General features: G+C 41.1%; 1 protein-coding gene across 1 annotated transcript in view; it reads left to right on the top strand.

The window, feature by feature from the left end:
- C9H12orf66 (chromosome 9 C12orf66 homolog) overlaps positions 1-16,728 on the top strand; it is a 43,701-nt gene extending 26,973 nt beyond the window's left edge. Inside the window, exon 3 of the mRNA XM_033959335.1 lies at positions 13,008-16,728. Within this exon, the coding sequence (XP_033815226.1) occupies positions 13,008-13,818 (811 nt within the window). The 3' untranslated portion in view covers positions 13,819-16,728. The remainder of the gene's footprint in view (positions 1-13,007) is intronic.
- Positions 16,729-17,038: the final 310 nt, after the last annotated feature.

Genomic DNA, 17,038 nt, shown 5'->3' with positions numbered 1-17,038 from the left:
GCTTTATTGAAGCAAGACAGTAACTCTCGGTTTAAAGGAGCGACTCAACACAAATCGTGTTTTGGCCACAAAGGCCTGCCTCGGGAGTCTAAATACACAAAAATAAATACATTACATTTTCTTAAGCAGCTAAAAACTTTATTCTTCATTCAAATTTATTGCACTTAAGAACATAAGAATTGTCGCTGCTGGGTCAGACCAGTGGTCCATCGTGCCCAGCAATCCGCTCCCGCGGCAGCTCCCAGGTCAAGGATCTGAGCCCTAACTGAGTCTAGCCTTACCTACATACATTCTGGTTTAGCAGGAACTTGTCTAACTTTGTCTTGAATCCCTGGACGGTGTGTTCCCCTACAACAGCCCTCCGGAAGAGCGTTCCAGTTTTCCACCACTCTCTGGGTATTAGGTATAAATTGCTAGTGTTTTATTATTACATTGCTGCATGTTATTAATGATTGCATTAGTCATCTAAAGCAGAATGTAGTTTGTAGATGATTTTCTGTATGCTTTGTTTTGTGTGCTGTTTTATTGTACATGTATTAATAACTTGTACCCCATTTAGAATTGTGAGATAATGCAGGCTATAAATATTTTAAATAAATTGTTAAACAAAAATTAATAAATAATTGAATCAAATAGCAAAACACACACATATATATAAATATAAGAACTTGTGGTTCAATGTGTATAGGAGTTCTGACCATAGATGATTTCCCATACTCGTGAGTTAACTTAACATAATGTAAATTTTTATTTATATATTGCAAAAGCCTTTCGGTTCTATGCGATTTACAAAAGAAGTAAAAACTGACCATTGTCAGTGAGCTACAACATATCTTGGTAGGAGTGGTGACTGGGGATTACAAGGGGGGTATGGTATATTGTCAACGAGTTACACATGGTATGGCTGAGCAGATAATGAGAATTATAAGGTAGATAGCTGGGATGGGAAAGGTAGAACTGAACAGTATCTGCTGGTTAGAATGCAACATTGGGCGGTTGTCATTGATAGAAACAGCGTTCGAATGTATCTTAAGGAGGATTGCTGAATTTAGTGAAAAGGTGTGTATTTAAGAGCTTTCTAAAGTGCATGTAGGTGGTTGGTCAGTTGGCTTATTTCTGGGTCTCTGGAAGCGGCTTGATATGATAGGAGTTTGTTGATGAACCTTTTCTGAGTTCAGCCTTTGACTGGTGAGAAGGAGAAGAATGTATGTTGATGTGTTGAACAGCCGGGTCCAGCGAATATGAATTGATTAGTAAGGTAATTGAGTAGTAGACATCATAATGCTTTGTAACAGAGGCAGCCAAATATGAAGAGTACTCGTTCATAGAAACATAGAAAGATGACGGCAGAAAAGGGCTACAGCCCATCAAGTCTGCCCACTTTTCTGACCCACCCCATCAAGTCTGAGTGCTAATGACCCAGTTCCTTAGCTCGACCCCTGTAGGGATCCCAAGTGGATGTCCCATTTATTTTTAAAGTCGAGCACGCTGGTGGCCTTGACCACCTGCACCGGAAGTTTGTTCCAGTGATCTACTACTCTTTCTGTGAAGAAATACTTCCTGGTGTCACCATTAAATTTCCCTTCTCTGAGTTTGAGCGGGTGCCCCCTTGTGACCGAGGGTCCCCTGGGGAAGAATATATCGCTTTCCGCCTCAACACGACCTGTGATGTACTTAAATGTCTCAATCATGTCTCCCCTTTCTCTACGTTCCTCAAGAGAATAGAGCTGCAGTTTGTCCAGTCTTTCCTCGTATGGGAGACTCTTGAGTCCGGAGACCATTCTAGTGACCATTCGCTGGACCGATTCAGCTCGAAGCACATCTTTTTTGTAGTGCGGTCTCCAAAATTGCACACAGTATTCCAGGTGAGGTCTCACCATGGTTCTGTAGAGCGGCATTATGACTTCAGGTTTGTGGCTGATGAAGCCTCTATTGATGCATCCAAACATTTGCCTTGCCTTGGATGAGGCCTGCTCCACTTGTTTGGCAGCCTTCATGTCTGCACTGACGATTACTCCCAAGTCCCGTTCTTCTGAAGTCCTACCTAATGTTTCTCCATTCAAGGTGTAAGTTTTGCATGGATTTCCGCAGCCGAGATGCATGACCTTACATTTCTTAGCATTGAAGCCCAGCTGCCATGTCGAGGACCAGTTTTCCAACGTGATCAGATCCTGCGTCATACTATCCTCAAGATTGTTTTCACTTACTATATTACACAGTTTGGCATCGTCGGCGAACAGTGTCACTTTACCCTGAAGCCCTCGGGTCAAGTCTCTTATGAATATGTTGAAAAGGGATGGTCCCAGGACTGAGCCCTGTGGTACTCCGCTAGTCACCTCCGATGTCTCAGAGAGGGTGCCGTTGACCACCACCCTCTGAAGTCTTCCACTCAGCCAATCACTGACCCATGCAGTTAGCTTCTCGCCTAAACCCATCGATTTCATCTTGTTTAATAGTCTGCGGTGTGGGACACTGTCAAACGCTTTGCTGAAATCCAAGTATACTATGTCCAGAGACTCTCCTTGATCTAGCTTTCCCGTCACCTAATCAAAGAAACTGATAAGATTGGATTGGCATGACCTACCCCTAGTGAATCCATGTTGACGGGGATCCCTTAGGTCTCCCTCATCCAAAATCGTGTCTAATTTACCTTTAAGTAGAGTTTCCATGAGTTTACACACAATTGATGTGAGACTCACTGGTCGGTAATTCGCAGTCTCTGCTCTGCATCCCTTTTTGTGCAGAGGAACGACGTTAGCTGTTTTCCAGTCCAGGGGGACTCTTCCCGTACTTAGGGAGAGATTGAAGAGCATGGCTAACGGTTTTGCTAGAACATCGCATAGCTCTCTGAGCACTCGTGGGTGCAAATTGTTCGGTCCCATGGCTTTGTTCACCTTGAGTCTTGGAAGTTCTCTGTAAACATCAGCAGTTGTGAACTCAAAATTCTGAAATTGATCTTCCATGCTTTGCTTTGTTTCCAACCGTGGCCCGTGCCCTGGTGCCTCGCAGGTAAAGACAGAGCAGAAGTAATCATTCAGCAGTTTAGCTTTATCGGAATCTGTTTCCACATAACTCCCGTCTGACGTTCTAAGGCGTACTATCCCATTTGTGTTCTTCTTCCTGTCGCTAATGTACCTGAAGAAGGATTTGTCCCCTTTCTTAATGTTCTTCGCTAGAGTTTCTTCCATTCGAAGTTTGGCCTCCCTGACTGCTGTTTTGACCGCTGCGGACTTTGTCTTGTATTCAATGTTTGCTTCTTTCTCCCCGGTGCGTTTGTATGAGAGAAATGCTCTTTTCTTCTCCTTGACGTGGTACATGACCTCATCAGTGAACCATTTGGGTCTCTTGTTTCTTTGTTGTTTATTCACCGATTTAATGTAGCGGATAGTTGCCTCCTGAAGGGTCGATTTCAAGGTTGACCACATAGCTTCCACATTATCGGTTGCTTCTTGACCCTGTAGTGTCTGATGAACGAAATCTCCCATGCGTGCAAAGTCAGTGCCCCGGAAATTGAGTACCCTTGTTCTTGTTTGAGATCTAGGGAAGCCTTTCCTAAGGTTAAACCATACCATGTTATGGTCACTGGTGGCTAGCGCATCTCCCACCGAGACCTTTGAGACGCTTTCCCCATTCGTAAGTACCAGGTCCAGCATGGCCTGGGCTCTAGTAGGCTCTAGCACCATTTGTTTGAGCTGTACTCCCTTCATGGACGCTAATATCCTCCTGCTATCACAATTTGTCGCTGAGAGTGTGTTCCAGTCTACATCAGGCATATTGAAGTCTCCTAATAGAACAACATCCCCCCCCCCGCAAGGTGATATTCTTGATGTCTTCAATTAATTCTGCGTCTTTGTCCTCTGATTGTCTAGGAGGTCTGTATACCACACCGAGGTACAGGCATTTTTCTCCGCCTCTGGCCAGGTTTACCCAGATGGATTCCCCAGTATACTTGACATCCATGATCCTGGTTGTCTTGATGTGCTCTTTGATGTAAAGTGCTACCCCTCCTCCTAACTTACCCTCTCTGTCTTGGTGAAGCAGGTTGTAACCTGGTATAGTCATATCCCACCCATGAGAGTCCGTGAACCATGTTTCGGACACAGCCACCACGTCTAAGTCTGCATTAACCATTTCTGTCTCCAGTTCTAAAAGTTTGTTCCCTAGGCTGTGTGCGTTAACATACATAGCACTCCACTCTTGGTGTTTACTAAGCTCCTGATGAGTTAAAGTGTCTCCTAGCGAATCTTTTGCAGTAAGGGTACTTACCTCGGACTTGGAAGCGGAGTTTTGGTTCACCACCTCAGGATTGTTACTTACTGCTCTGGTGTAAAAGTGGGTACCCACCCCCGACTTACCTAGTTTAAAGCCCTTCGAAGTAGGTGGGCTAGTCGATGTCCGAAGACGTTCTTACCTCTGTTGGTCAGGTGGAGTCCGTCTGGTCCCTGTAGTCCCTGTAGTGCCTCACCATGATTCAGGAATCCGAAGTTCATTTCCCGGCACCATCGTTGTAGCCACTCATTCGTCTTCAGGATACGCTCGTCCCTGTCCCTTCCTCTGCCCCTAACAGGAAGAATTGAAGAGAATACTACCTGTGCGTCTGTCTGCTTCAGCCTCCTTCCCAGAGCTCCGAAGTCTCTAGCTATATCCTCCAGGGTGTTCTTGGCAGTATCATTCGTTCCGACGTGGATGAGCAGCATTGGGAAGTGATCCTGGGTCCTGAGAAGTCGATCAAGACAGGTAGTCACATCTCGTATTCTGGCTCCGGGTAGACAGCAGACCTCCCTCGACTGCATATCCGGTCTGCATATTGGTCCCTCGGTGCCCCTCAACATGGAGTCCCCGATGGCTATCACTCTGCGCTTCTTTTGGGGGTGTCGATCCGTTGTCCCTGTACCGTTGTTCCTGTACCATTAGCCAGTGTAGATTTTGGTAGAAAGAGGAAATGTGGTCAAATATTTTTAGGTTGAAGATTAGTCTATCTGCAGTGTTTTGTATGACACTTAGGTCTCCTTTTACTAAGGCGTGCTAGCGGTTTTAGCACGCGCTACAGTACCGCGCACGCTAAACGCTAATGCCTCCATAGAGCTTGCATTAGTATTTTTCGTTTAGCCCGCGCTAAAAACGCTAGCGCACCTTAGTAAAAGGAGCCCTTAGTTGTATGCAGAAAGATGAAATTTACATTCTCCAGCTCTGCCTCTTTCTCCAGTGGCTGTAGTGTCCCACTCAGTTTTTCCTTCTGTAAGCGAATTGAGAAGGTTTAATTCTGCTCTGCTCTGATAACTTTTATTATTTTTTTATGGGTTTTTTTTCCTCTGAATTTGAGGTTTTTCGGTACTGGAGAGGTCCCCGGTGACCCTGGGGTTGCCCTGACCTGGGAAAAGATACAGACTCTGTGAAAGAGGTCTGCAGCTGGCATGGCAACCCTCCGGGGTGCCTGCATTGAGTAAAGTGACCATTTATTTTTTTCATCAAAAGGGGATATCTATTAATTGTCAGTCCTGCCCCCAATCCTGCCCTAGCCCCGCCCCAATTTCTTCCATTCATTTTTCATGTACACATAATATCTTCATATTAATTCATAATGGTAACCTTAAAATAAAAAACAAACTACAAAGCACACTATATGCAGAGAAAATGTTAATTATCATTTATATTTGGGGGGGTTTCAAAGATGTCAAGGCAAATGACTTTAAAATATGCAGTGTCACCTCAGTAACTATAGAAAAATAGACAAATATAGTGCAAAATATAGACAGCAGATATAAATTCTCAAAACTGACACATTTTGATCACTAAATTAAAAATAAAATCATTTTTCTTACCTTTGCTGTCTGGTGATTTCATGAGTCTCTGGTTGTGTTTCCTTCTGACTGTGTATTCTTTCTTTCATTTCTTTCTTTTTTCACTCAGGCCCAACAATTGTCACTTTCTATTCCCTCCCTCCTTCCTTCCTATGTCCTTAGTGCCCCCGGTGCCTCCTACCCATGTCCATAGTGCCCCCAGTGTCTCTGTTCTGTGTCCTTAGTGCCCCCAGTGCCTCCTTCCCATGTCCATAGTGCCCCCAGTGTCTCTGTCCTGTGTCCCTAGTGCCCCCAATGCCTCCTTCCCATGTCCATAGTGCCTCTGTCCTGTGTCCTTAGTGCCCCCAGTTCCTCCTTCCCATGTCCATAGTGCCCCCAGTGCCTGTGTCTCCAGTGCCCCCAATGCCTCCTTCCCATGTCCATAGTGCCCCTGTCCTGTGTCCTTAGTGCCCCCAATACCTCCTTCCCATGTCCATAGTGCCCCCAGTGCCTCCTTCCCATGTCCATAGTGCCCCCAGTGCCTCTGTCCTGTGTCCCTAGTGCCCCCAATGTCTCCTTCCCGTGTCCATAGTGCCCCCAGTGCCTCTGTCCTGTGTCCTTAGTGCCCCCAGTGCCTCCTTCCCGAGTCTATAGTGCCCCCAGTGCCTGTCCTGTGTCCTTAGTGCCCCCAGTGCCTCCTTCATATGTCTTCCCTTGCCTTTGCCCTCCCCTGAAGCCAGCCTGCCTGCCTACCTCCTTCCCTCCCTCCAGTGCCTGATTCAACCCCCTGCCCCCCCCCCCCGCCCGTCCGTCCGTTCACCCGTGTTCCACCGCTGCCTGACAGTCTGCTTCTCTTCCGTGCCGATTCAAACCCTGGGCTGCCGCTGCTCCTTCTTCCCGACGTCAATTTTGATGTCGGAGAGAAAGTTTGGCTGGCCCGGAACTTCCACTCTGACGTCAAAATTGACATCGAGAAGAAGGGAAGAAACAGCGGCGGCGGCCCAGGGTTTGAATCGGCACAGTAGGGAGGGAAAGTGATGGCCCGTCCTGGTGTACAGCTTCAGGACGCTGTCCCTGAAAATGGGACATTTCGGTGTCCCGAAGTGGTGGGTCAGGACAACGGGACAGTCGGTCTGAAAACGGGACTGTCCCGTTGAAAACGGGACGTATGGTCACCTTAGCATTGAGGCTTGTGGAGCTCGGGGTTTGTTCCCCTTGAAGCTAGCTCGCATCCTGATTTATCAGGTGATTGAGTGCAGTCTAGCAGGGATTAATGGGGTTGGGCTTTAGTCTGCAGCCTGAAGATCCCAGCTTGTGGACCTAGTCTGGAGGACTGAGGCAGTGTCTTCTCCATTTCCAATTTCTGTGAGAACTGAAGCAGGCCATGGGCATCAACACAGTGAGTACAGCCTATTGTGGTTTAAGGGAAAATCTGGATTACCTTAAGAGCTTCATCCCTGATGTGTAAAGAAAATATCCTGACAGTCAAGCTGTCAAATCATAGATTCCTGACTTAAAAGGTGGCAGAAAGTTATTTCTTAAGTAGAGAACACACACAATAGATCTGTTCATGACTTCTCTAAACAGGAAAGGCCACAGCCTCTTCCCCAGAGGATGCTCAAGAAAGCAGGCTAAAAGTAGATGCTTTCTCCCTGGATAGGTAAGGTCTTCTATATGGGTACTCATATCTTTCAATAATCTTGATTGTCAGAACCTTAATAAGACTCAGGAAAGACTAGGGAATTGTAACTTTCATAGCTCCTTTTTGCCCAAGATAGTTTTATTCTCACTCTGAAAAGTTACCCAGCCTTGGTCATAGAGAATTAGGCAACCGTAGTCTCTTCGTGTTACAGCATGGAAGTTAAAAGAATTAATTCATTTCATCAGATTTTCTGATGTATTTCAGATCCTTCTGTTTCTATAATGGAATTTTGCCATCTGGTTTTAGGCACTCAAAACTGACTGCTTGAATATGATGTAACTCTGGGTTTATTTCAGTACAACTGGTGCATATTACCAGCATTTAGAAGAAAACTTCTTTTTTTTTTCTTTACAGCTTTTAGTATTGGATTTCAGGCAGCAATAGCTTTATTTCTGAAAACCAACATTTAGGTCCATGCATTGGGGAACCCCCCCCCCCATGTTATAATAGGCTTGCTGAACACACAGTTTTTTTAAAATAAGGAAGTCATTGCATCCTTTTGCAGATCATTTTCTTGTTTTATATTCTATTTTGAGATGCAACATGGATCAATAAGGGCAGTTCTGTTTTCTATTTCTTTCTTTCTGAATAATATCTGTCATGCTGTTTGCCTTTGTACCCACAGCACACTGAGCTGAGGATTTCAACATCATGTCCAGAATTATTCCAAAATCCTTTTCTTTGGTGGTGACACACAAGTTAGAACTCAGCATTGTGTCTGTCACTTTTGAACTTGTCCATATGAAATTTCATCTACCATTCAGATGCTTAGTTTCCCTAGTTTCAAAATGTCTTCCTGCAGTTCTTCACAATCCATGTGCGGTTTAACTACTTTAAACCACACATTTATATATAGGTTTGATAATCTTGCTCATTAGGGGGGGGGGGTCTGAACATTACTGAAATATGTTGAACAGTTGTTCCTCTATGCATGCCTAGGACACCTATCGTGCCTCCTCAGTTTCCTGTTTAAAACCAGTACCCAATAGGTTATAGCCTGCTATCCCATGACTTCTTAATTTCTTGGCGTCCCTCTTGTGGGATTTTGTCCTTTGCTTTCTGAAAATCCATTTTCTCTTCATAATAAACTAGCGTGCCCTTATCCATGTGTTTTGTTCTAATACATTGGTATCCAAACCTGTCCTGGTGATCTCCCATCCAAATATCCACCAGGAATAGGTGGGTTTACTGAAGTGTTTACTGAAGTGTAAGATTTTTGGACTTAACTACTAATTGCACAAGGCTTTTGAAGTTCAAAGCCTGTGCTTCCTGGGATTCTTCCAGCTTTAGTAGTGCTGTAGAAGCAATGGTTTATATTGCATTTTGATATGAAGTGTACAACATTTTTATTTGTAGCATTAGAGAACTTCTGAAATAATTAGTAACTGTTGGGTCAATATTCAGGTTCTGCAGTCAGTTTTTTTTTTTTTTTTACATTGGCTGCAGTGGTTAGAAAAAAATCTGCAGTGCCAATAACCATATAGGCCTGCATTTTGTAAGTGACTCTGGGCACCTGCCACATGTCAGTCACTGACAGTCGGTGCTTCCAGAATCGCGGCTCCCAAGGACTCTAGGTGCCAGAAATGTAGGCCAAGGTTTTACAGGCCTACATTTATGGCGCCTGAGCTCTTTCCTGAATTGTGACTAGCGTTGCCTAGTGACACTGAAGCCTAGCGCCATCCCTAAACATGCTCATTTCTGGGCTTTGATATCACTAGGTGACATGGACCTTGGTGATGGTCCAGGAGGTTTCAAGTTTATTGGTTTTTAATATCCCGATCATAAAACAAATATCTGACCGGTTAACAATAAAATTTGAAATAGGATAGAAAGAATTAATTAATGGTGTATTAGAGAGATTAGTGGGAAAAATAAAAAAAACATTTAAAACATGTACGGACAAAACCTGACAGTGAGGATGAGTGGGGAGGAAGGGAAAAGTTACATAATATTAGAAGAAATGAGATAGAGGGAAGGGATATAACACGAGGGTTAAGGGTGCATGGTATAAAAGATATGCGCTGAAGAAAAGGTTAGTTTTGGGAAAGTGATCGACAAATGAACCAAGTAGAGATTAAGATTTGGCAAAGGCATCTTGGAATAGATAAGTTTTAAGATTAATCTTAAATTTTGGTAATTGGTTTTCGTCCCGAAGAAATTGAGGAAGAGAATTCCATAATGTGGGGGCAGTTATAGCAAAGTTAGTTTTCCTAGTGTAATAGGATTCTTTTAACGATGGAATGAAAAGCAGTTTTTGATCAGTAGATCTTAAGGAACGAGGGGAACTTTGGGGGATTAATAGTTTATCTAGAAATAAGGGCAGGTGAGAGTGTTTAATTTTAAAAGTGAGCAGTATGATTTTATAAGTTATCCGATGGGTGATTGGGAGCCAATGAGCCTCTTTAAGAAGAGGAGTGACGTGTTCGAATTTACCAATTTTGTAGATGAGTTTGATTGCGGTATTTTGAATGAGTTGCAGCCGTCGAAGTTCTTTTTGGGGGAGTCCATTTAAAAGAGAATTACAGTAGTCTAAGTGGGAGATGACTAAGGAATGAATTAAGGTATTAATCGAGTCAGTAGTTAAAATAGATCTGAGGGAACGAATGATACGTAATTTGAAGAAACAAGTTTTTACGACAGAACTTATATGGTCATGAAAAGTAAGTTCGCTATCTAAGGTGACGCCTAATAATTTTATTTTAGTATCCATACGTATAGGTGTTGATTTGATGTAAATTGTTCCTGGTAGTATTTCAGATTTTTTAATGGGGAGAAGGAGACCGCAAGATTTGTCGACATTGAGTGAGAGTTTGTTAGAGAAGAGCCAATCACTTAAGATATCCAGTTTAGTATTTAGATCAGTAATATCTAAAGGGTTTGAAGTATTAATCGGGTAGAGCAACTGTATATCGTCAGCATAGGCGAAAATAGAGAATCCTAATGATTGTGCAAGAGAGAGAAGAGGGGATAAGAAGATATTGAATAATAGCGGGGATAAGATGGAGCCCTGAGGAACTCCAAAAGTTTGAGTTACTGAAGAAGAAATTTGGTTTTTTGCATAGACTTTGGAGTTACGTTGATGAAAGTAGGATATGAACCAGTTGAGAGCGTGACCTGTGATGTTACAGTCTGCTAATCTAGATAAAAGTAAAGAATGGTCAATGGTGTCGAATGCTGCGGATAAATCAAGAGAAATTAGTATGACCGATTTTAAGTGGTCGTGAAAGTAATGTATAGTTGTAATGAGGCCTAGTAATGATAGCTCGGTGGAATGTGAAGTTCAAAAGCCTGTCTGATACGGATGTAGGGCATGTGTTTGATCAAAATAATCGGATAATTGGGAGTGAACAATTTTTTCGGTAACTTTAGAAATGAAAGACAGATTTGCGATTGGATGGTAGTTATTAGGTAAAGAGGGATCAGTATTGTATTGTTTGAGTTTTGGGAAAACTAGTGCGGTTTTCCATGCTGTTGGAACATGACATTCGGAAAAAGATTTAGAAATCATTTCCCTTATATAAGGACCAAAGAAAGAGAATAATTTTTTAAGTAATTGTGGAGGAAAGCTTTCAATAATATTATTGGGAGAATTTATAGATTGTAAGACTGAGATTAATTGGGATAATGAGGGTACTTTGAAATTAGAAAAAGAACTGAGGGGTAGGAAAGTTGAAGCATTGTTAATGGGTGGAGAGAAGGCGGGAAGAGAGGGTCCGAGATGAGTTCGAATAGTAGTAACTTTGTTGTGGAAGAATTGAGAAAGTTCGTCTGCGGATGGTGATGTTGAAGCAGGAAGAGGAAGTTTTTTTTTTTTGAATATTTTGAAAGAGATTGTGCAATGCTAAAGAGAGTAGATGAATTACTGGTTTTAGAGATGAGTTTTGAATAGTAATCCTTTTTTGTCTGTTGAATGGTCTTTTTATAATGGGAGGCTTTTTCTTTATAAGAAAGTAGGTGATTGCTAGAGAGTGTTTTACGCCATTTTTTTTCGGCCGAGCGGACCTGTCGACGAAGGAGAATCAAATTTTCATTAAACCAAGGTTGATGTTCCTTAGAGGAAGGGTTAATAGTGGGTTTATTTTGTTTTTTAGATTTGGGAGCTAGTGAGTCTAGCAGAGAAGTCGTAGCAGTTTCCCAGTTAGAAAATTGTTCTGTAATTGTTAGAGAAGAGAAATCTTTGAGATTCAGGTCAAAGGAGGTTTGGATGGCAGGAAGAGATATGTTACTTAGATTACGGGTGTAAATGGTATTATTTGTTTGTTTGATAGGATTTGAATGAGTCGGAATGTTTGATTGCCAAATGATTAGAGTATGATCTGACCATGGTACAGGGATGAATTCAATATTGTGGAAAAAAGAGGTCATAGCAGTTGGGCATAAGATCATGTCCAGTGTATTTCCAGCAGAGTGAGTGGGCATATTGATGAGAGGAGATAGTGATAAATCGGATATCAAAGTTAAGAGTTCAGAAGTATTAAAGTGATTAGGGGAGTTAAAATGGATATTGAAGTCTCCAAGAATTATTGACTCGGGATAAGCGATATTAAAATCAGTTAGAGTTGCGATAAGAGATGAGAGAGATATTTTAGTTATTGGCGGGGGTAAATAGATAAGGAGAAAGTTAAGAGAGGTAGAAAGTTTAATTGAAAATTGGAGAGATTCAGTAGGGATATGAGAAAAAAGATTGGAGGTATTTACCTGAAGAGAAATTGAAGTGTGGTGTATGATTGCCAGTCCACCACCTTTTTTATTCGGGCGTGGTTGAAAAAATGCTTTATAGTTAGGTGGGCAAGCCTGAGTGATGTAAGCATCATCTCCCTGGGTTAACCATATTTCTGTAAGACAAAGTAATTGAAGGTTATGTTGAATGATAATATCATGAATTAAATGATGTTTATTTTTTATAGAGCGAACATTTATTAGACCGGAATTAAATGTAGGGGGGTGTTTGGAATAGAAGTTGGAAGGGGGATGAAGTGGGATAGAAATGTATTGTCTAGGGTGGAGTTTGAATTGGTTTTTGCTAACTGTGGGTTTGGCACCTAGAGTTGCATAATTTTTTGTTTTGATTAGATTTTAATTAGATCAATTATTGCGTTATTTAGAACTAATTAAAACCCTTAATTTAGTTGCCAGTAGGTGTCTGCTGGCGACTAACCTTTGGCAGCTTTTTGAGAATCTGGGCCATAGTGGCTGGCATTGAATGGATAAGGATAACAGTGGCAATATGCAATCTGCTATCTGGATAATATTGAAATTGTCTTACATGTCCTAAGTTAGCCTGCTAGTAGACTAAATATTGCCACTATCAAGATAAGTTCTAAGATGTTCCACGCTCTGCCCTGGCACACTGTACCAAAGCAGACTGTGAGGATATTTAGATGCACTATCTGACTATCCCAGTCAGCAGTACTTAATTGCATTGCTCTTATCCAGATAAGTGTATTTGAATGTTGACCATATGTTTTCATTGTTCTGTAACCATTCTTAAAAGTGCAGAACTAACAATATTCTTTATTTTGCAGGTTTCATCATCCAATTCTTTCTCCTTTGGAAAGCAGTTTTCAGTTAGAAGTAGATGTGCTTGCACATCTTTTAAAGGCCCAGGCTGAAGTCTCAGAATGGAAGTTCCTTCCCTCTTTGGTCAACCTGCATAACGCTCATACCAAGCTGCAAACTTGGGGTCAAATATTTGAGAAACAAAGTTTGACCAAGAAGCATCTCTTTGGAGGGCAGTCCCAGAAGGCAGTGCAACCGCCACATCTTTTTCTCTGGCTGATGAAACTCAAAAACATCCTTCTTGCCAAATTCAGTTTTTATTTTCATGAGACACTAAGTCGACAAACTACAGAAATGAAAACTTTTACTGCTAAAACTAATCCTGATTATTTTGGAAAAATTTCCAGTTTCATTAGAAAATATGATGCCATCAATGTTTCTTTAATATTTGACAACCGTGGATCAGAGAGCTTTCAAGGACATGGTTATCATCATCCTGATTCCTACAGGGAAGCCCCAAAGGGAGTAGATCAGTACCCAGCTGTGGTGTCTCTGCCAGGCGATAGGCCTGTAATGCACTGGCCCAATGTAATCATGATTATGACAGATAGAACTTCAGAACTAAATAGTTTGGAAAAAGTAGTTCACTTCTACGATGACAAAGTACAAAGTACATACTTTTTAACACGGCCTGAACCTCATTTTACTATTGTGGTGATATTTGAGTCCAAGAAATCTGAGAGAGATTCATATTTCATCTCTTTTCTCAATGAGCTCTCACATTCCCTTAAAAACTCCAAAGCTTTTGCCAGCCTAAAACCTGGTTCCAAAGGATGAGACCTGATGGTTACTGAAGGGTTCGAGCCAAAGACATATTTTCTTCTAGACTCCAACATGATCATAAATGCTTTAAAATTACCTGGAATTATGCAATATAGCAACTGTGTGTTGTTGGTTTTTGTTTTTTTGCTGATGTTTAATAAAACATCATGATCTTCTCTATATTTTTAGCTTTTAATAAAGATAGTTTAATAATAATTGGTCAAATAAGTGTACTTCTAAATATATGATATACTAGAAAACAAATCACTCCATTTGATCAGTACACACCAACGGCAGAAAAGGTATTTTAAGGTGAAAGAAAAGCCTCGGACATGGTAGCAAGCAGGAGTTTGAATCTGCAAATCAATAGTCTGAAGCGTTGGTGTCATGGCCCTAAAGCAGTGGCTTAAAAGCCACAAAACGATCGTTGGCCTGGCTCTTTCCTAACTAGTTTGTTTTTTCTAGTTAGTTTTGACTATCTTCAGGCTCCCACTTGCCAGTAATAAGTTGTATGCAAAAGTTGTTTGCCAGTGGTGGAAGAGAGTGGGAACACCTCTCCGTGTCTGAGGCTTTTCTTTTGCCTTAAAATACTTTTTCTGGCGTTGGTGTGTACTGATCAAATGGAGTGATTTGTTTTCTAGTATATTTTACCTCCATTCCTCTTTTTTTTTGCTATTAGTGTTCTTCTGACTATATATACACATTATACAGAATTAATTGCTAGAGAAATTTTTTGACTTTACTACTTGTGCCCCATAAATATTGGAATCCAATATATTCATTGCAATATTTACATTCTTTTTGCAATGTAGCTTTTTTGTTCAAATAATAACAATACTCATTTAGGGGTCTTTTACTAACAATTAGTACTTGTTACCTGCAGCAGGCCCCATAGTAATAAAATGGGCCCTGTGGTAGATAACATGCATTAACTGTTCGTAAAATTACACCCCCCCACACACAGTATTTTGAGATATCTTAACATGGAATTCCCGAAAAAGAAAACAAAGTAAATTTACAGTGAGTGTTCAATAATTTATCTACTTGAGTATGAAAGAAAGTAGCAAGCATGTTGTGACATGTCTCAAGGTTACTCTTACACAGTTGTAGCTCAGTATAAGTCTAACATTCCAAGAGACAGGATATCGGGAGAGTCCTCATGCAAATCAAGTAAGAAACTGCTAGATTTGGAGCACTGTTCAATGATAACAACAATAGAAGGGAAAAAGCCAAAGGAGATCCATGAATGCATAACTGCAGTTTATGGTGAATCTGCCTCATTATCCTACAAAGTAAAATTTTGGAGTTCATTGAATGACCCTCACACTTGTTGGCTTGTGGAAGCAACTTCCACAGAAATGTGCAAGAAAGTTGAGGATTTAATTTGGTCAGACAGACAAATTAAGGTTTTCTGAATAACTGAAGAAAAAGGCATCTTGATAGGTACAATTTGGAAAACAATTCATGAAAAGTTGGGCATGTCCAAGGTAATGTAAGATGGGTTCCAAGAATGCTGTTGTCATGTAAGAAAGCCATGCGATTCCAGTATTCTCAGGAGAACTTGGAGATGCTCCATGAAGATCAAGTGAAATTTTTTCATCATTTGGTGACTGGAGATGAGACTTTGGGTCTATCATAGAGATCCTAAATCCAAAATAGAGTCAATTCAATGGAAGCACAAGTCATCCCCCACCCCAAAAATATTCAAGACAGAAAAATCTGCAGGAAAATCATGGCAAATGTCTTCTGGGATGATGAAGGACTTTTGCTTTTGGAGTTCATGCCACACAAAACCAGGGAGAGTTACACCAACACTATTATCACTTTTTGGGAATCAGTGAAGGAAAGTTCACAGGAGGCATGCTGTTGCTTCCCGACAATGCGCTGGTACACGTCATGACAATTACATTACATTACATTACATTAATGACTTCTATTCCACCCGTACCTTGCAGTTCTAGGCGGTTTACAAAAGAATCTAGCTGGACATATCCAGGAGAATATAATTTAGGATTTTTGAATTGCAAAAGAAAAAATAAAAAGATAACTGGACAAGTCCAAGAGAATTATAATTTAGGAATTTGTTTACATTTCCTGGAGAATTGCAATTTAGGGAGTTGTTAACATGGATGGGACTTTGAGGAGAATGAAGTAGCAAAAGAGGAAGAGATTTTTGGGGGGAATTTACAAGGGAGGTGGGGAGGAGCAGGGGGAAGAGTTAAGACAGCTGGATCAATTTTTTTGAAAAGCAGGTTTTTAATGTCTGCGAAATGATTTAAAGTCGCTCGTTGTTGTCAGTAAGTTGGAGATGGTGTGGTCAAGTTTTGCTGCCATTTGAGAATGAGCGTTTCAGCAGCTGAGCCATCCACCCACAGTTCTGACCTGGCTCCTTCGGATTATTTCCTGTTCTGAGTTTTTGAAGAAATCTCTCCATGGACAGCAGTTTTCAAGTGATGAAGATATTAAGGAAGCTGCGATGTCCGGGTCTGAAGGTCAAACAGAATTATTTTCAAAGGAGTTAAAGTCATTGAAGTAGAAGTGGATGAAGCTATCAGGGGACTATATTAAAAACTTAAAACTCTTATTTCCTCTTGAGGTAAATAAATTATTGAACACCCCTCATAAGTGCTCTAAACAGAAGAAACATCTACTTATTTTTAGTAAAAGATTTTTCTTTTCTTTTGGGCTTATAATTACACCTCTGGTCTTCTTTCAGAAACCCAGGCTGAGAGCTCATCTTTCTCACATTGTTTTTACTTTTGTTTTAAGTTACATAAGAGGTCTTTTACTAAAGTGCAGTAAAGGTTTTGGAATAAGCTTCCTGTTGAAATTAGAATATCTTTGTCCCTTCAAATTTTTAGAAAATCATTAAAAACATAACTTTTTTTACATTCTGAAACTCATTAAACTCAATTTTATACTTTACACAATTGTTTGCAAGATGGACTTTGGTCTCATAAATGGAAGATGTATTTTATTGCGCATGTAGTTATTTTATCTTTCACCTTAGTGTGAACTGAGTTGAGCTGCTGAATTGGAAGATGACATGGTATACAAATCTAAGGATTAGATTAGTTACTATAAAGTAGAGAGTTGTGTTAATTGGGGTGTGCCAGCATCTGTACATGCAGCTAACACAAAGAACATAACATTCAACAGCATTCCAGATAATGCAGAAGCATATAATGCCTGCTGTTGATGTGGGGTTAATATTCTGTGTTATTTGCCACATTAA

Source organism: Geotrypetes seraphini, chromosome 9, assembly GCF_902459505.1.
Source record: "Geotrypetes seraphini chromosome 9, aGeoSer1.1, whole genome shotgun sequence".
Lineage (NCBI taxonomy): Eukaryota > Metazoa > Chordata > Amphibia > Gymnophiona > Dermophiidae > Geotrypetes > Geotrypetes seraphini.
The sequence above is the reverse complement of the archived record's forward strand: the minus strand, read 5'-3'. Positions and strand labels throughout refer to the sequence as shown.